General features: G+C 46.0%; 1 protein-coding gene across 1 annotated transcript in view; it reads left to right on the forward strand.

Annotated features, from left to right (window-relative positions):
• The first annotated feature begins 17 nt into the window (after positions 1 to 17).
• The window catches only part of LOC121309471 (SCO-spondin), a 40,846-nt gene continuing 27,082 nt past the window's right edge, over positions 18 to 13,781 (forward strand). Inside the window, exons 1-28 of the mRNA XM_041242418.1 lie at positions 18 to 177; positions 267 to 408; positions 642 to 765; positions 1,777 to 1,968; positions 2,378 to 2,506; positions 2,610 to 2,792; positions 3,650 to 3,844; positions 4,188 to 4,336; positions 4,678 to 4,846; positions 5,172 to 5,306; positions 5,413 to 5,565; positions 5,909 to 6,110; positions 6,209 to 6,349; positions 6,456 to 6,641; positions 6,771 to 6,842; positions 7,275 to 7,401; positions 7,921 to 8,054; positions 8,168 to 8,362; positions 8,665 to 8,814; positions 8,989 to 9,168; positions 9,408 to 9,524; positions 9,964 to 10,113; positions 10,529 to 10,681; positions 10,916 to 11,131; positions 11,470 to 11,574; positions 12,077 to 12,221; positions 13,161 to 13,375; positions 13,542 to 13,760. Of these exons, the coding sequence (XP_041098352.1) occupies positions 18 to 177; positions 267 to 408; positions 642 to 765; positions 1,777 to 1,968; positions 2,378 to 2,506; positions 2,610 to 2,792; positions 3,650 to 3,844; positions 4,188 to 4,336; positions 4,678 to 4,846; positions 5,172 to 5,306; positions 5,413 to 5,565; positions 5,909 to 6,110; positions 6,209 to 6,349; positions 6,456 to 6,641; positions 6,771 to 6,842; positions 7,275 to 7,401; positions 7,921 to 8,054; positions 8,168 to 8,362; positions 8,665 to 8,814; positions 8,989 to 9,168; positions 9,408 to 9,524; positions 9,964 to 10,113; positions 10,529 to 10,681; positions 10,916 to 11,131; positions 11,470 to 11,574; positions 12,077 to 12,221; positions 13,161 to 13,375; positions 13,542 to 13,760 (4,438 nt within the window). The remainder of the gene's footprint in view (positions 178 to 266; positions 409 to 641; positions 766 to 1,776; positions 1,969 to 2,377; positions 2,507 to 2,609; positions 2,793 to 3,649; positions 3,845 to 4,187; positions 4,337 to 4,677; positions 4,847 to 5,171; positions 5,307 to 5,412; positions 5,566 to 5,908; positions 6,111 to 6,208; positions 6,350 to 6,455; positions 6,642 to 6,770; positions 6,843 to 7,274; positions 7,402 to 7,920; positions 8,055 to 8,167; positions 8,363 to 8,664; positions 8,815 to 8,988; positions 9,169 to 9,407; positions 9,525 to 9,963; positions 10,114 to 10,528; positions 10,682 to 10,915; positions 11,132 to 11,469; positions 11,575 to 12,076; positions 12,222 to 13,160; positions 13,376 to 13,541; positions 13,761 to 13,781) is intronic.

Genomic DNA, 13,781 nt, shown 5'->3' on the forward strand with positions numbered 1-13,781 from the left:
ACTGCCCCCGTGGAACCATGTTCCCCACCCAGCACAAGTGTGCAGCTGGTACCTGGAGCGAACGGACTGACCTGGTCTCTGCGAGCGAGTGCTCCCCCTGCCCCAGGGGGTGGTACTGCCTGACTGGGGCAGGACTGCCGTCCGGGAGGTGCAGCTCTGGACATTACTGCCCTGAAGGTAAATGTGAACGCTGTGCACACTGTCTCAATGCATTATTGTTCCAGGTTTACGGTATCAAGATTAGAAAGTTAATTTTAATTCCAAAGGCACCCAGTTTGGCTCCCAGTTCCCCTGCCCTGCCGGTACCTACAGCACACGGATGGGCAACGGACAGAAGGATGACTGCCGGGTCTGTCCCGAGGGATCGTACTGCACTGAGGGCTCTGCCAAACCCACGCCCTGCCCAGTGTGAGTTTAAACACTTTACCCCGTACAGGAAGCCACGACCCTCTTATCACTGTACAGCCAGTTCAACAGGCCAGGCTTAGAACAGCTGCACAATGCAATGCATAATTGAGCAACATATTCACCAGTTTGCAGCAGTACTTGAAAGCTTCTCTTCAAATGTGCTCTTTTTCCTGTTGTGCCTCGTATGATCTAGCTCGTGTCTCACTGGTGTTTGTGCATCCCTGCAATTCCAGGGCTACCTATCGGAGTGTGAAAGGAGGAAAGGCAGCTGAAGACTGCACCCCATGCCCTGCAGGTTATCACTGCCCTCGATTTGCAACAATCAAACCCAGGGCCTGTGGGACTGGCAGCTATTCAGTAAGGGAGAACTCTATATATATAGCAGCTGTGAATAGTTCCTTATATTTTTTCATAGACGCAGCTGTTTATGTTTTTGTTAGTTAAATGTTAACTAACACCCCCTTGCTTATTTTAGAAATTGACCTGCGAGTTCCGCATCTCCTTGGTTATTTTTAGGGCTTCTTTTCTTTTTTTTTATTTTCCAAAGCTCTACCTCCCTTTAAATGTTAATTAGTAGTTGTTAAGATAACAAAGATAAAAGTATTCATTATAGAATGGCTTTAAGATGTATTTTTCTTTGCTACATATCAAGGAGGTTTAAAATTATTTTCAATTTTCAATTAGTTTAAAGGGATGTCATGTGATCAAAAATAAAACCTGAAAACTTCAAGCCCTTATTTTATACATTGACTGATATGATGGAAAATCTGTACGTTTACTGATTTTACAAATGAATCGTAACACACACACACACACACACACACACACACACACACACACACACACACACACACACACACACACACACACACTCTTTTTGAATTATTTGCATTCTCTCTCTCTCTCTCTCTCTCTCTCTCTCTCTCTCTCGGAGCAGAGTAATTCTTTACTCTCGTCAGTCACTTCTGCAGTGTTTAAGAATTTGCTGGCTTACAGTATTAACAGAGTTGTGCAGGAGCTGACTTGTTGAAGAATGTTTTGTCTTTCACTTCCCCTTGCTGTTAGTTTAAACTGAAGTTGAAGGCAGTCACGAGGAAGCTGCTAGAGAAAACTTGCTGCACAGAATGATATTGCAATTGGTGTTATGCAAAGCCATTTTCAGCATGCTTTGCACATTTTGCTATGTGTTTGAAAAGCCACTCTGATTTGACTCACAGTATTGATACATTATACCACAGTTGGCTTGTTAGCTGTCAGTTTCGCTAGGTGTTGTTTTGTCAGGTTATACCTGGGACTTTTTGGCAACACATGGCAGCTGATAAAATATATTTGTTATTTTTCAATGCTAAGTATTATTTTATCCGCTAGGATCATGGTTCGGCTTTGTGCTTACCCTGCCTCCCTGGACACTACTGTAGTAATGAGACCACCAGCCAGGAGGCGATGTTGAGCGTGATGGTGTGCCCAGCTGGACTGATTTGCACTGAAGGTTTGGACAGGGAGCCGCAGAGAGCCACCACTCTCTGTCCCAAAGGCTATTACTGCCCAGGAGGAGACATTGTAAGCAAGGAGTGTTGATCGTATACACTGCCTTTCCCATATGAGTTAAAGCACAGTGAATTCATGGTAAAGCACAGGCAGAAAGTCAACCACACATACGTGTAGTAAAACATTGTAAACTCAAATTTACCATGGTACATTTTATATGGGCTCTGAGGAGTATTGTATTCCCAAGACTATCCTCAGACTAGTTGGATTGTGGTATTGTATCCACTCCAGAAAGTGTTGTTTGTGACTGTACGGTCTTTCTTATTCGCATTGTTTTTACTGTTTTAAGAATGCTGTTTGAATATGCTAATTGCACCACTTAAGTCAGTAGGAAATCATTTTAAAACAGGGTGCTGTGTCTCAGGAACATTTCAAAATGTAATCTTTAACACAGGCTGTTTTGTCGTTCTTCTGACCAAAGGATCCTAACCCTAGGCTATGCCCAAACGGGACCTACAGTGACCGTCAAGGCTTGCGAGAGGTGTCTGCCTGTACCCCCTGCCCTGCCGGGCAGTATTGCTTCAGCAAGTCCCAGGGGATCTCCCGGCCAGTAAGCCAGACTTCTGTTCTGTAATACAAATTGTACTGTAGCTTGTGCTGTGTTAGATCCGCTCACCTCCTGACTCTGACTGCTTTCTTTTACTGTGTTTCAGACAGGAAGCTGCCCTAGTGGGTATCACTGCCCAGTAGGTACAGGGTACCCTTATTCATTCCCCTGCACCCCTGGGTCCTATCGGAACAGCTCCCTGGGGCACAGAGGGGAGACGTGTCAGCCATGCCCCGCTGGGTTTTACTGCGCCAGTCAAGCCACTGAGATCCCCACTATCTGCCCTAGAGTACGTGCGGTCAAATGCCTTGGCATTGTTTGGATGAAGGCACTGCCTGAAACCTTCATCTAATTCCTTGCTGCATAGAAATACGTTTTTTTCCCTGTTCTGCAGGGTTTGGATGGATGGAGCCATACTGATCAAATTACTAGATGTTTGCATTTGTGTGCTTTCCCATTGTCATTTTATGCCAATAGACAGACCACTTCCTTCATTTATTTTTCAGAGAAGTGCTGTCATTTTAGGCCTTTGTTTTATTTCCCATGCAACCAACTTCCTAAACTATAAATACACCTCCGTTTCTTGTAAACTGTGTAAGAACTATACAAAGTGTATTACCAGCACAAAGCCAAGTCCTTATCCGTCATAGTATTTCAGTCTCCTGCCAAGTAAGACTGGCTGAGAATTAAAGATGTCAAGTGAAATGCTCATATCCACCCTGACTCCTAAACAACTGGAAGCACAGGCCTTGTGAGTGCTGTACCTACAGGCTGATGGACATACGTCATTAACAGTCCATTGCTAAACTGAGAGATTCAGACACAGGATAATCTGGCACAAGTCCTATGCTGGAACCATATTAGACCCCACTGCATCTCACTAAGTAGATTCAGTCAGTTCAATCAATATGTACTGTATCCCTTTTTGTTATTTCCCCATTTATATGGCACTATTCAATCAAACATGGGAAGACTTGCCCCAACCACTTCATTGACAAAAATGCGAACATTCTATAAGCCCATAATATATGGCGCCTTTTGAAGTTTTGTTTTAATAAAGCCGTAGAATACAGTGCTGCATTCTTTAGTCTTCAATGCTCTGCAAAATAAAATAAATTGTACCTCTCTCTTTGTGTGTTTGGTCAGGGTTACTTTTGTGTTGAGGGAAGCAGCAGCCCTGAGCCATGTGAAGAGGGGACCTACAGTGCCAGGCCTGCTCTGAGGGCTGGTTCAGAGTGCGCTCCTTGTGTTGGGGGTTGGTACTGCGCTGGTGTTGGACTGACTGAACCCACTGGTTCCTGTGAAGCTGGGTTCTACTGCAGGGAGAGAGCGAGGTCTGCGGTAAGTACATGAGCGGAGTCAGATAGATCAGGCTTTATCAAAACAAATCGGTTTCCTTTGCTGGTGTAGTGTGACATGAAAAGACCTGAAGACCAAGCACATCATCTGAATTGGGTTGGATCCCCTATTTCCACCTGGCTCAAGGTCATTAAAACTCAGTGGGGCAGCGAGGCCCCCCCTCTGTTTTATGCTTGGTGAGTGCTGTCTGCCTTTTACATGGAGGATAGGGTAGTATTTTGGTATCTCTGGGCTGCCATAGGATTGCAGTGGTGCAAGGGTGGTGTTTAAGAATGCTGATGATAGTCCAAACTAGCCTGTTCGATTTGTGCTGGTCCCTCTGCAGACCCCTGCTGATGGGCACACCGGAGGACTGTGCCCGATTGGGAGCTATTGCCCAGCTGGCTCTGCCTTCCCTTTGCCCTGCCCACCTGGGACCTTCAGTAATGCCACAGGACTCAGCCGCCCGGGGCTCTGTGTAGACTGCACCCCAGGGTAAGGGGCTCAGCTTCAGTTCACTGTTGTTGACTCGTATACGTGTGCGCAACACGATTTTAAAGTCTGTATTTCACATCTCCTTGACACCCTTTTTCTTCTGTTCAAGATTCTCTGCATTTTTTGTGTTTCAGTTTGTAATTTTCAGAGTCAACGCTATAGATGAAAAGTCACTTTTGCTGTTTCCTGGTACCCAATCACTTTCAATGATCTAGCAGCAATCAGAGCACGCAATGTAATAAAAAGAGGGATCAGTAATAATAAACACTTTTTTTTTTTAAAGACGGAATCGCTTGAACGAAACGGGAGCCTGTCTTGTTTGCTTTTCCTCTTTTGCACAGCTACCATTGCTCTGGGTCTAATGTCTCTGCTCCTGCTGGTCTCTGTTCTCCTGGCTATTACTGTACCGGTGGTGCCTCTTCACCCAATCAGCACGAGACCCAGGAGGGACACTACACCCTGCCGGGAGCGTTCACACCGGAGCCATGTGCACTAGGGACCTTTCAGCCGGTAAGTGCAATGAGATGAGTCTGTCTGGAAGGCTGCTGTTCTGTGCTGTTGTAGGGGGCAGTGCAGTGCTGTGTGATGCACTGCTAGAACAGGTACTACTGACCCCTGCAGGTGAACAAGGTAATGGCAGGTGAGATGTAAAACCATTTAACAGTAGTCAACTTGCTTGGGACTGTGAGCTATACAGTTCTCACCCAAGCCTTTTCCTTTTCCTTGTTTTTTCACTGAAACGCTTTCCTTGTTAAAAGAACCGTCTCTCTCTCTCTCTCTCTCTCTCTCTCTCTCTCTCTCTCTCTCTCTCTCCCCTCCTGTTTCACTATCACAGGCTCGGGGACAGTCCTCTTGTCTGGAGTGTCTAAGAGGCCGGTTCTGTAACCAGACCGGTCTGGCGCGACCTTTCCCTTGTCCTCCAGGTCACTACTGCCTTCCCGGGACCGTCGCTCCCACTCCCTGCCCAGCAGTAAGCAAAGTCTTATTCAACTCGATTTACCTGTTTATTCTTTCAACTGCTTTGCAAAGCACTTTGAACCTTAAATGACTGCAAGGTGCTCTCGTCTTTCTTACAGGGGTCGTACACTGCCCAGGAGGGTGCTGGAGATACTGAGCAGTGTGTGCTGTGTGACCCCGGGCAGTTCTGCAGCATGGCTGGCCTCTCTGCCCCGATGGGGCCCTGCAAGCCAGGCTACTACTGCACTGGAGGGGCAAACTCCTCAATGCCTGTAAATCTACCATTTACATAAATACAGAACAGATAGCTCTAGAGCCACAGTGCAGCACAGCATTAAACACACACAAGAGTGGTTCTTGAAGCAAATTAAAGCATCGAGGCACAAGATCATTATACACACTGCCATCATTGCTTTATCACTGTACAGAATCTGTACAGGATTGATAAACATGCCTGGGATTTTACTTTATACATCCGATATCCCCGCCTTATGATGTCATTTATTAGGGTTAACTCAGTTTTTATTTGAAGTTGAATTCAGTTCGGAAATGTGCCTGCTTTTATCATTTGGAAATGCATTTGTTTTGTAGCCTTTTTCAATTTGTCTTTGTTAGGTGAACATGCCCTTTGGCGACCTTTGCCCTGCTGGCTTTTTCTGCCCGTCAGGGACCAGACACCCCTTTGAAAACCCCTGCCCCCCAGGAACCTGGAATAATGGACGAGGGGGGTGGAACCAGACCTCTTGCTGGCTTTGCCCCCCGGGGCATTACTGTCATGGTACCGGCTTGGCTCAACCCTCAGCTCTGTGTGCGCCCGGTAGGCTTGAAGTTGAACAAAACTCTGTTTTTTAAATGCAAATGTCGAGTCCTTTCATTTATTTAGCGCTTAAAATATACATTTTCTTTTTTTGCCAGGATTTTATTGCTCGGGAGGGGCTGAGACTTCAATGCCGGTGGACGGGGTATCGGGTGACAGGTGCCCTAAAGGTCTCTATTGCCCCAAAGGCTCAGTGTTGCCCCTGCCCTGCCCAGATGGTTCTTACACCAACATCACAGGTATCTGCAATCAGTTCTAATATAATGCTCATATAGGCACTACAAAATGAATCGAGATTTGTGAGGCGTCGGAAGGGTTTTATTGTACAATTGTTTAAACTTGCAGGCGCCGCGGAGTGCCTGGACTGCCCCGCTGGCTATTATTGCCTCTCAGGGCAGAGCGTCCAGTTGTGTCCGGAGGGTCATTACTGCCCCGGGGGCACAGGGTTAGATCGCCTGCCCTGCCCACCTGGTACCTACAGCCCTGAGCCCGGGAACAGCCAGCTGGAGCAGTGCCTACTGTGCCCTGCAGGTAGGTCAAGGGATTGATCCTTTCTACTTTTGATACCTATCAATAAATCTGCACGAAATATATTGTATATGCATTAAGTGTTCGTTTGTTTATACCAGTGTCATTTTTCTTGTTTTTTTTTCTTTAAAGGGATGTACTGTGAAGACTGGGGACTCTCTGTCCCTACGGGGTCTTGTCAGGCTGGCTACTTCTGTCTAGCAGGTGCTGTATCTATCTGGCTCTGCCTGTGTGTGTGTGTATGAAGTCATTTTGCCCTCTAGAAGTTCGCTGGCTCGGTAGTTTAACCGTATTGATCTGATATAGCAGTTAGCCCATACCTGTATTAATCTTGAATGTTTGAGCAGTGTAACATTGGTGGTTGCACTTCACACTGTCGTGGCCAATAGATCTTTTTTTTTTAACAGTAGGTCACAGTGGAAGATGCACATTGATGTCATTAATAGGTTTTACAGCAGTAGGTGGCATAGAAATTTAAGCAGTGAAATTGGCTGAATGTGTAGCTGGACAGCAGATCCCATTATCTGCTGTAAGGGAAGCACATGTGTTAGAGTTTTGCTTTCTGTGTTGTACTATACAAGGTCCCATTGCTGCAGTGTGAAAACCGTGTCTCTGGTATTGTTTCAATCCTGTCAGGTATGAACTTCAGGAACCCCGATGGTAACATTAGCACTGGGGTGGGGGGGCCGTGCCCCCGGGGGCATTACTGTCCAGCTGGCACCAGCCTACCCGTGCCCTGCCCACTCGGGACTTTCTCCAGCAGGTGAGAATCAGGATCGAACTGCAATGAGAACTCGGGTCTGTCAGCCACCCTGCAAGAAAACATCACTGCACATAATCAATTTTGACTTTAAACAAACTCAGATCAGTGATATTATGGCAGGTGATAGTGATACTGTGATGATCAATCGCAAGATCAAAGCTAAGTATTATATATTTGAAATGATGCTGCTGGATAAAGTCAATTTCTGTCAAATGAGCAAAGTAGGCTATCCTAGTCCCCTTTTCTATGATTACCCTCATAAAAGTTTACCACTGTATTTTTGCACTGTATTTTTGCAGTTTCCCCCCATGCTTTTCCCATGGTTATACTATGCATGTACCATATTTTACCCCTGCTTGCTATGCTTATTAATATGCTTTGCCATGCCTTGCTATTCTTTCCAATGCTTACCTTTGCTTTACCATGCTTTCACTGTGCTCTGTTATACTTTGCTGTGCTTTTGCTATGGTAATCTTTTATAAGGGTATTGTAGATTGTCCGTCCCTCTTTCTGATACAGACTTCACGTGGAAGAGGAGTCTGGCTGCAGTGCCTGTCCTCCGGGGGTGTTCTGTGGATCAGAGGGGCTGAGCCAGCCTACAGGACCCTGCAGAGAGGGGTTCCACTGCCCCGGTGGGGCAAAATCACCCCTGGGTAAGAAATCGTGTTAATGAACTTTGTGAGCAAGTTCCGCAGAACTGCAGAGCTGTCATTGTATATACAGGTTTGATATAAAGCTATACCCAGTGCCCTATTTCTGTCTCCAGGGTCTGAGGGTACATGTCCAGTGAGCCACTACTGCCCGGCTGGGAGTGCACAGCCCCTGCCCTGCCCTGCAGGAACATACAATAACCTGACCGGCCAGGCCAAGTGCTTTCAGTGTGGAGCTGGATACTACTGCCCTGAGAAAGCAACCACGTACAGTGACTTCCCCTGTCCACCTGGCTTCTACTGTCCTGACGGTAAGGGAGGCGCTTATCAGCAACGAGGTGGTGCATCACTCACTCGTACAGCCTGCTGGGTGTTATTGCAGTGACAGTAGATGGCAATTTGTGTACTGAGAAAAGGGTACACCCGTTTTTTTCCTTCTATATAAACAGTAAATATATTTATTCACCCCGGTTGACCGGAAGACTTTCTCAATATCTTGAAGAATGTTTCTCAAAGAATTGTATTTGTTTCTTTTAGTGTTAGTATGGCGTTGAGGAGAACGGTATGCTGGGAGGATCCAGGCTGTAATTCTGTGTTTCATTGCTTTGTTAAGGTACGAGGCATGCCACTCAGTTCCCCTGCCCCAGGGGCTACTATAACCCCGAGCCCATGACCCAGAGCCTAGACAGCTGCCTGCCCTGTCCACCGGGGCGTTACTGTGAGAAGGAAAGACTCACGGCTGTGTCTGGAATGTGTAAAGCAGGTCTGTGGGCTGTATTCAGTACAACTGCAGCCTTTTAATACTGTTTTTGGTCTAATCTGTATGTCTGTCTTCCTTCATAGTGTTTCTCAGGAGACTTTCTCATTGAATAAATGGTTTTATGATCTGCAGTAAATGTTGTCTATTTTTTTCTGAATTGATTTTGTGGCTCTTCAGGCTGGTTCTGTATATCAGCTGCGTGGAACTCCCAGCCCTTCGACCTGGATAACTACACCAATGCCAACTGCCTTTGTCCAGCCACAGCAACTGGAGGGAAGTGCCAGGAAGGCTATTACTGTCCCTCAGGGAGCTCGGAGCCCATTCCCTGCCCACCTGGAGCCTACTGCAATGGGTCAGGTAGGCACTCACTTGCTCTATACTGCACGGTGGTCTTATAACAACTTATATGACAGACACTCCAGGGAACTTCACAAACTCTCTACTACTGAATATAAAATATCTTCGGACTGTCTTTGAAGATTCAGATTGTCTCTGTAAAGGATTCAGCTAAACGCACCAAAGGTTTGGTATTGAAAGTTGAAATGCAGGGACTGCAGAAAGTATCATGAATACATGGTGTCTTGTTTCCTGTTCAGGCTTGTCCCGTCCTAGCGGCTCCTGCTCCGCTGGCTATTACTGTTCGGGAAGAGCCTCTCAGCCCAACCCTACAGACAAGCTTACAGGGAACCGCTGCCCCCCGGGGAGCTTCTGCGGTAATGGCCTTCTTCCTTCCTGGCAAGAGCTTGTTGTTTTTTCCAGCCACTGTTGCACAAGACATGTGTGAGGTTGTGAAATAGAGAGAGGGGGCCTTGGAGACCTGCAGTGGAGGGTAGCAGAGACTCATGAAGAATCTGTGTTTTTATTGTTGACTGAAAATAGTTTGTCATAGTCTGCCATATCCAGTACAGTCTATCAGTGGGGAGGCAAGCGAAGCTCACTGTCCTGCCATCTTATATCTAGCAGGCTGGACAACAGAGGATGAGTCTAAACTGATCTTGCATGAGACAAAAAACGTGTGGATTACTGGATTAAATGAAAGCTACATCACTACCAAAACCATCTCCAAGTGTAGCTACAGCAGTGTCATACGCTTGCCATAATTCAGCCCACGTTCCTGACTGATTCATTGTTCTTTACATGTCCCTCTTCCAGGTTTTGGCTCAGGGGACCCACAGCTTTGTCTCCCAGGCACGTTCTCGAGAGTCCAGGGCCTGGTCAGCGAGTCTGAATGCTTGCCCTGCACCGAAGGGTTCTATTGTGAGACAGCAGGTCTGGTCACCCCCAGCGGCCCATGTCGTCAAGGTAACATCTAACCCATTCAGAGTTAATATCCCCTCTAGGCCATCAGCCTGTAAGTGCATTCAGAGTTGGTTGTCTATTAAGGTAAAACATATAATAAACTAAGTCAAGCAGACAGATGTTTTTCCTGGTACCTATATCAGTTTGCACATAGTTGTTTTCTATACAGTTTAAGTGAAAGATTCTGTAGAATAATGTGATCTGTGATCTGTAAATTGTTTTATCATATTGTACTGGTACTTCCTCACTCCTTTTAGAATATTCTCTCACAGCGTAGCTATTTTAAGAAATGTGTTAATGAAACAGGCCGTTCCCTTTCCTTGGTTTGGCGCTTGGTGGAATCTAGCAGTAGAAGCGTTAGTAAGTTCCAGTCTGCCTGCCCCGGTCCTACAGCGTTTGGTTACCTTGTGTGTTCCAGGGTACTTCTGCCCTCCCGGTCAGAGGGTCAGCACTGGCTTTGCATGTCCGCTTGGTCATTACTGCCCAGAGGGAAGCCCTGCTCCTGTGATCTGTGAGTCGGGTTCATATCAGAACCTGGACAAACAAGCTGCGTGTAAACCCTGTGAAGAAGGTGAGATTCAAACGCAGCACGTCCATTAAATGGCATACCGTTTAGGGGATCGTTTAGAATAAAGAACACATGTAGCTTTGACTATTTCATTCATTTTTTAATATGATTCTAACGCTTGTACTAGCATATTGAGAGGTAAGTATATCTCCGTTAATGAGAGGTATATGTAAATGTTTTTTAACCCTTTATTAATCCCTCGTTCGTCAGTGACTAATTCAGGTTTCGCACCTTCAGGTTATTACTGTAATAACAGCCTTGGTCCAGTCGAGGACCCGTCTCAGTACCCATGCCCACAGGGACATTACTGTCCACAAGGGACGAGGTTTGCTACCCAGTATGGGTGCCCAGTTGGGACATTCAACCCCAGGGTGAGGGTGCAGGATGTCAGTGGGTGTCTCCCATGTCCTCCTGGAAAGTACTGCTCAGCTATTGGCCTCGCAGAGCCCACAGGTAAAGCTTCAATTACAAAACATTATTGCAGCGAACGCATAGCATGGTAAAAGCATAGCAGCGTAAAGCACAGTGCAAACACTGCCAAATCGGCTACATCATAGAGAAGTACGGCAAAGAATTATATGGTAAAGCACGGTAAATACATTTTTTAAAGCATGTTTATTATGTTAAACTGTAAAATTACCATGCAATTTTACATCATTAAACCTTTTAATGGAATTTCTGTCATAAACTGTTGTCTTGGGGTTAATTTGTGGGACGGCACTGCAAAACTGAGCAGGTTTATTGCAGAAACTCAATGAAGCCCATACCCCTTCCTGTACTTTTTCCTCTAGGAGACTGTTTGGCTGGGTTCTGGTGTAAGCAGGGTGCCCAGACAAGAGTCCCTTCCGATGGCCTGTCTGGTGGAACCTGCTCCCCTGGTCACTATTGCCCCTCAGGTATATGATTCACGCTGTTCCTGTGTCCCCCTGTATACAGCAGTGTCACAGACAAGACAACGCAGTGCCAGGCTCTTCCATGTCCTTTATTACTTCTCCCTGAGCGTATGCTCTCTTATATGCTGTATGTCTGGTTATTCACTGCGGGCAGTGCCTCTTGTGGAGACATTCCTCCACCCAAGTTCTTGAACATTTTAGAATCTAGCTCATGGCAACAGACTTGTTCTTGAATTCTGGCTTGTGACTGGGTGTGCTGATGGTTTATATGTCTTAGGAGACAGTATGCTTAATTTAATCCATAACTTTAAACACCCAATCATGTACATTAGTGGTATAAAGTAACATTCAGAAGATGCAATGGTGCTGAATTTTGCAACACTAAAAGAAACATAATAAATGAAACGAGAAGCGTTGCAGAAGTGCAGTGATGGTTTCAGAGAGACATTTTGATGAGAGGTACTGTTTCAGTGTAAGTGTGATAAATGAAGATGCTCTTTTGAAGGAACTCCCTCCCCTGTACCATGCCCGCTTGGCACCGTGTCTAACAGCACAGGCGGTGAAAGCCAGGACGAGTGCCAGCCTTGCTCAGGAGGCTTCTACTGTGACAGGACTGGGCTGACTGCCCCAACAGGGCCCTGCGCTCCGGGGTATGTATCTGCAGTGTGGTCAGTGGCTCGCTGGAGTGAATCTTTGTGATGAATAAACCCAGAACGATTTAGCCAGTTTAGAGCAAATGCTTTTATTGAAGTTAGAGAACAGCAAGCAATATGAAAAAGATGTTAATGCATTTTACTAGTTCTGGAGGCAGTAGTAGTCTTCTCTTCTTCCTTAGGTCTAACAAACAGCTCTAAATAAACCTTTTTTATATACCTAGCTTTTCTTTTTCTAACTGTTCTACAGTATAGTTTGGCACCTTCCTGCACATTCTCTCTGCTGCTCATGTCTTAGTTTCATAAAATGATCACAATTCATGCAGTAGACACACACATCCTGGTTATAAGAGATATTGCTACAAAAGATTACAAGACTCAACCACTGGTGCAAAAGATTACTAGACACTGTCAACCTCCTTATAGCATACCCCATTAGGGAATGCATTTTCTTCTTGGGATCGTTCCACAGGCTTGCCTTTACATTGATTTAAAGAAAGTGCACAGACAAGGCACAGCAGCATTTCAGATTGTAACAAGTGATATTGCAATCCCAGGACTGTTACGCACCCAAAGGATCTCAGGCAATCGGCACACCCCATACACCCACGTCCTATCCTGTATCCTAAATCCTGTCTGGAAAACCATGCAGTATTTAACACCAATTCTCAATGAACTCCACACACGTCTCGGCATGTGGAGGATTTTACGCTCTGAAAGAAACCCAATTAAAGGTGCTCTTAGTCTTGCATATAGATTCAAATAACATTGCAATGCAGATCTTTTGATTGGCTGTGAACTTATCTTTAATTCGTTCCAGGAATTGTATACAGGAACAGCCAACCCCCTTGAGCACTTGTAAAATGTTCTTCCATTATTGAAATATTTTTGCTGTTGTTTATTTTTACATATTAGCCTCTTCTACTGTAATTTCAGATTTTATTGCTCTCTGAAATCAGTAACTCCCACACCGGCTGCTGGAAACACTGGGGGCCCCTGCCCAGTAGGTCACTTCTGTCCCCCAGGAACTGCTGTGCCAGTCCCGTGTTTACCTGGGACCTATATGACGGGAACACAAGCTTCTGAATGTGTGGTTTGTCCGGCTGGCAAGTACTGCATCACAGGGATGGAGCCTTTGGTGTGTCCAAAAGGTTAGGAAAACAATTGCTTTGTGTTCACAATTTATAATATAATTATTGCAATGCTGTGATCATGTATAGCAGACTGTGACACATTGAGAAGTGCGCTTGCTTTTATAAACACTGGCCCAGTTCGTCTACGATCAATAGCTCTGACACCCATGCTTTCCACCGTCAGGGTTTTACTGTCCTGAAGGAACAGGCTACGACTGGCAGCCCTGCACTGCAGGATCGTACAGTCCTGAAGCTGGTCTGTCTGCTCTGTCTCAGTGCGGGCTCTGCGACGGGGGCCGTTACTGTGCACTGCGCAACGCCACAGCGGCCACTGGAGAGTGCAGGGAAGGGTACTACTGTCTGCTGGGATCCCGCTTTCCTCAACCCGAATCAGACACGCCAGGTACCTTTTAATACTGATTAC

The sequence above is a fragment of the Polyodon spathula genome, unplaced genomic scaffold (genome assembly GCF_017654505.1).
Source record: "Polyodon spathula isolate WHYD16114869_AA unplaced genomic scaffold, ASM1765450v1 scaffolds_1286, whole genome shotgun sequence".
Lineage (NCBI taxonomy): Eukaryota > Metazoa > Chordata > Actinopteri > Acipenseriformes > Polyodontidae > Polyodon > Polyodon spathula.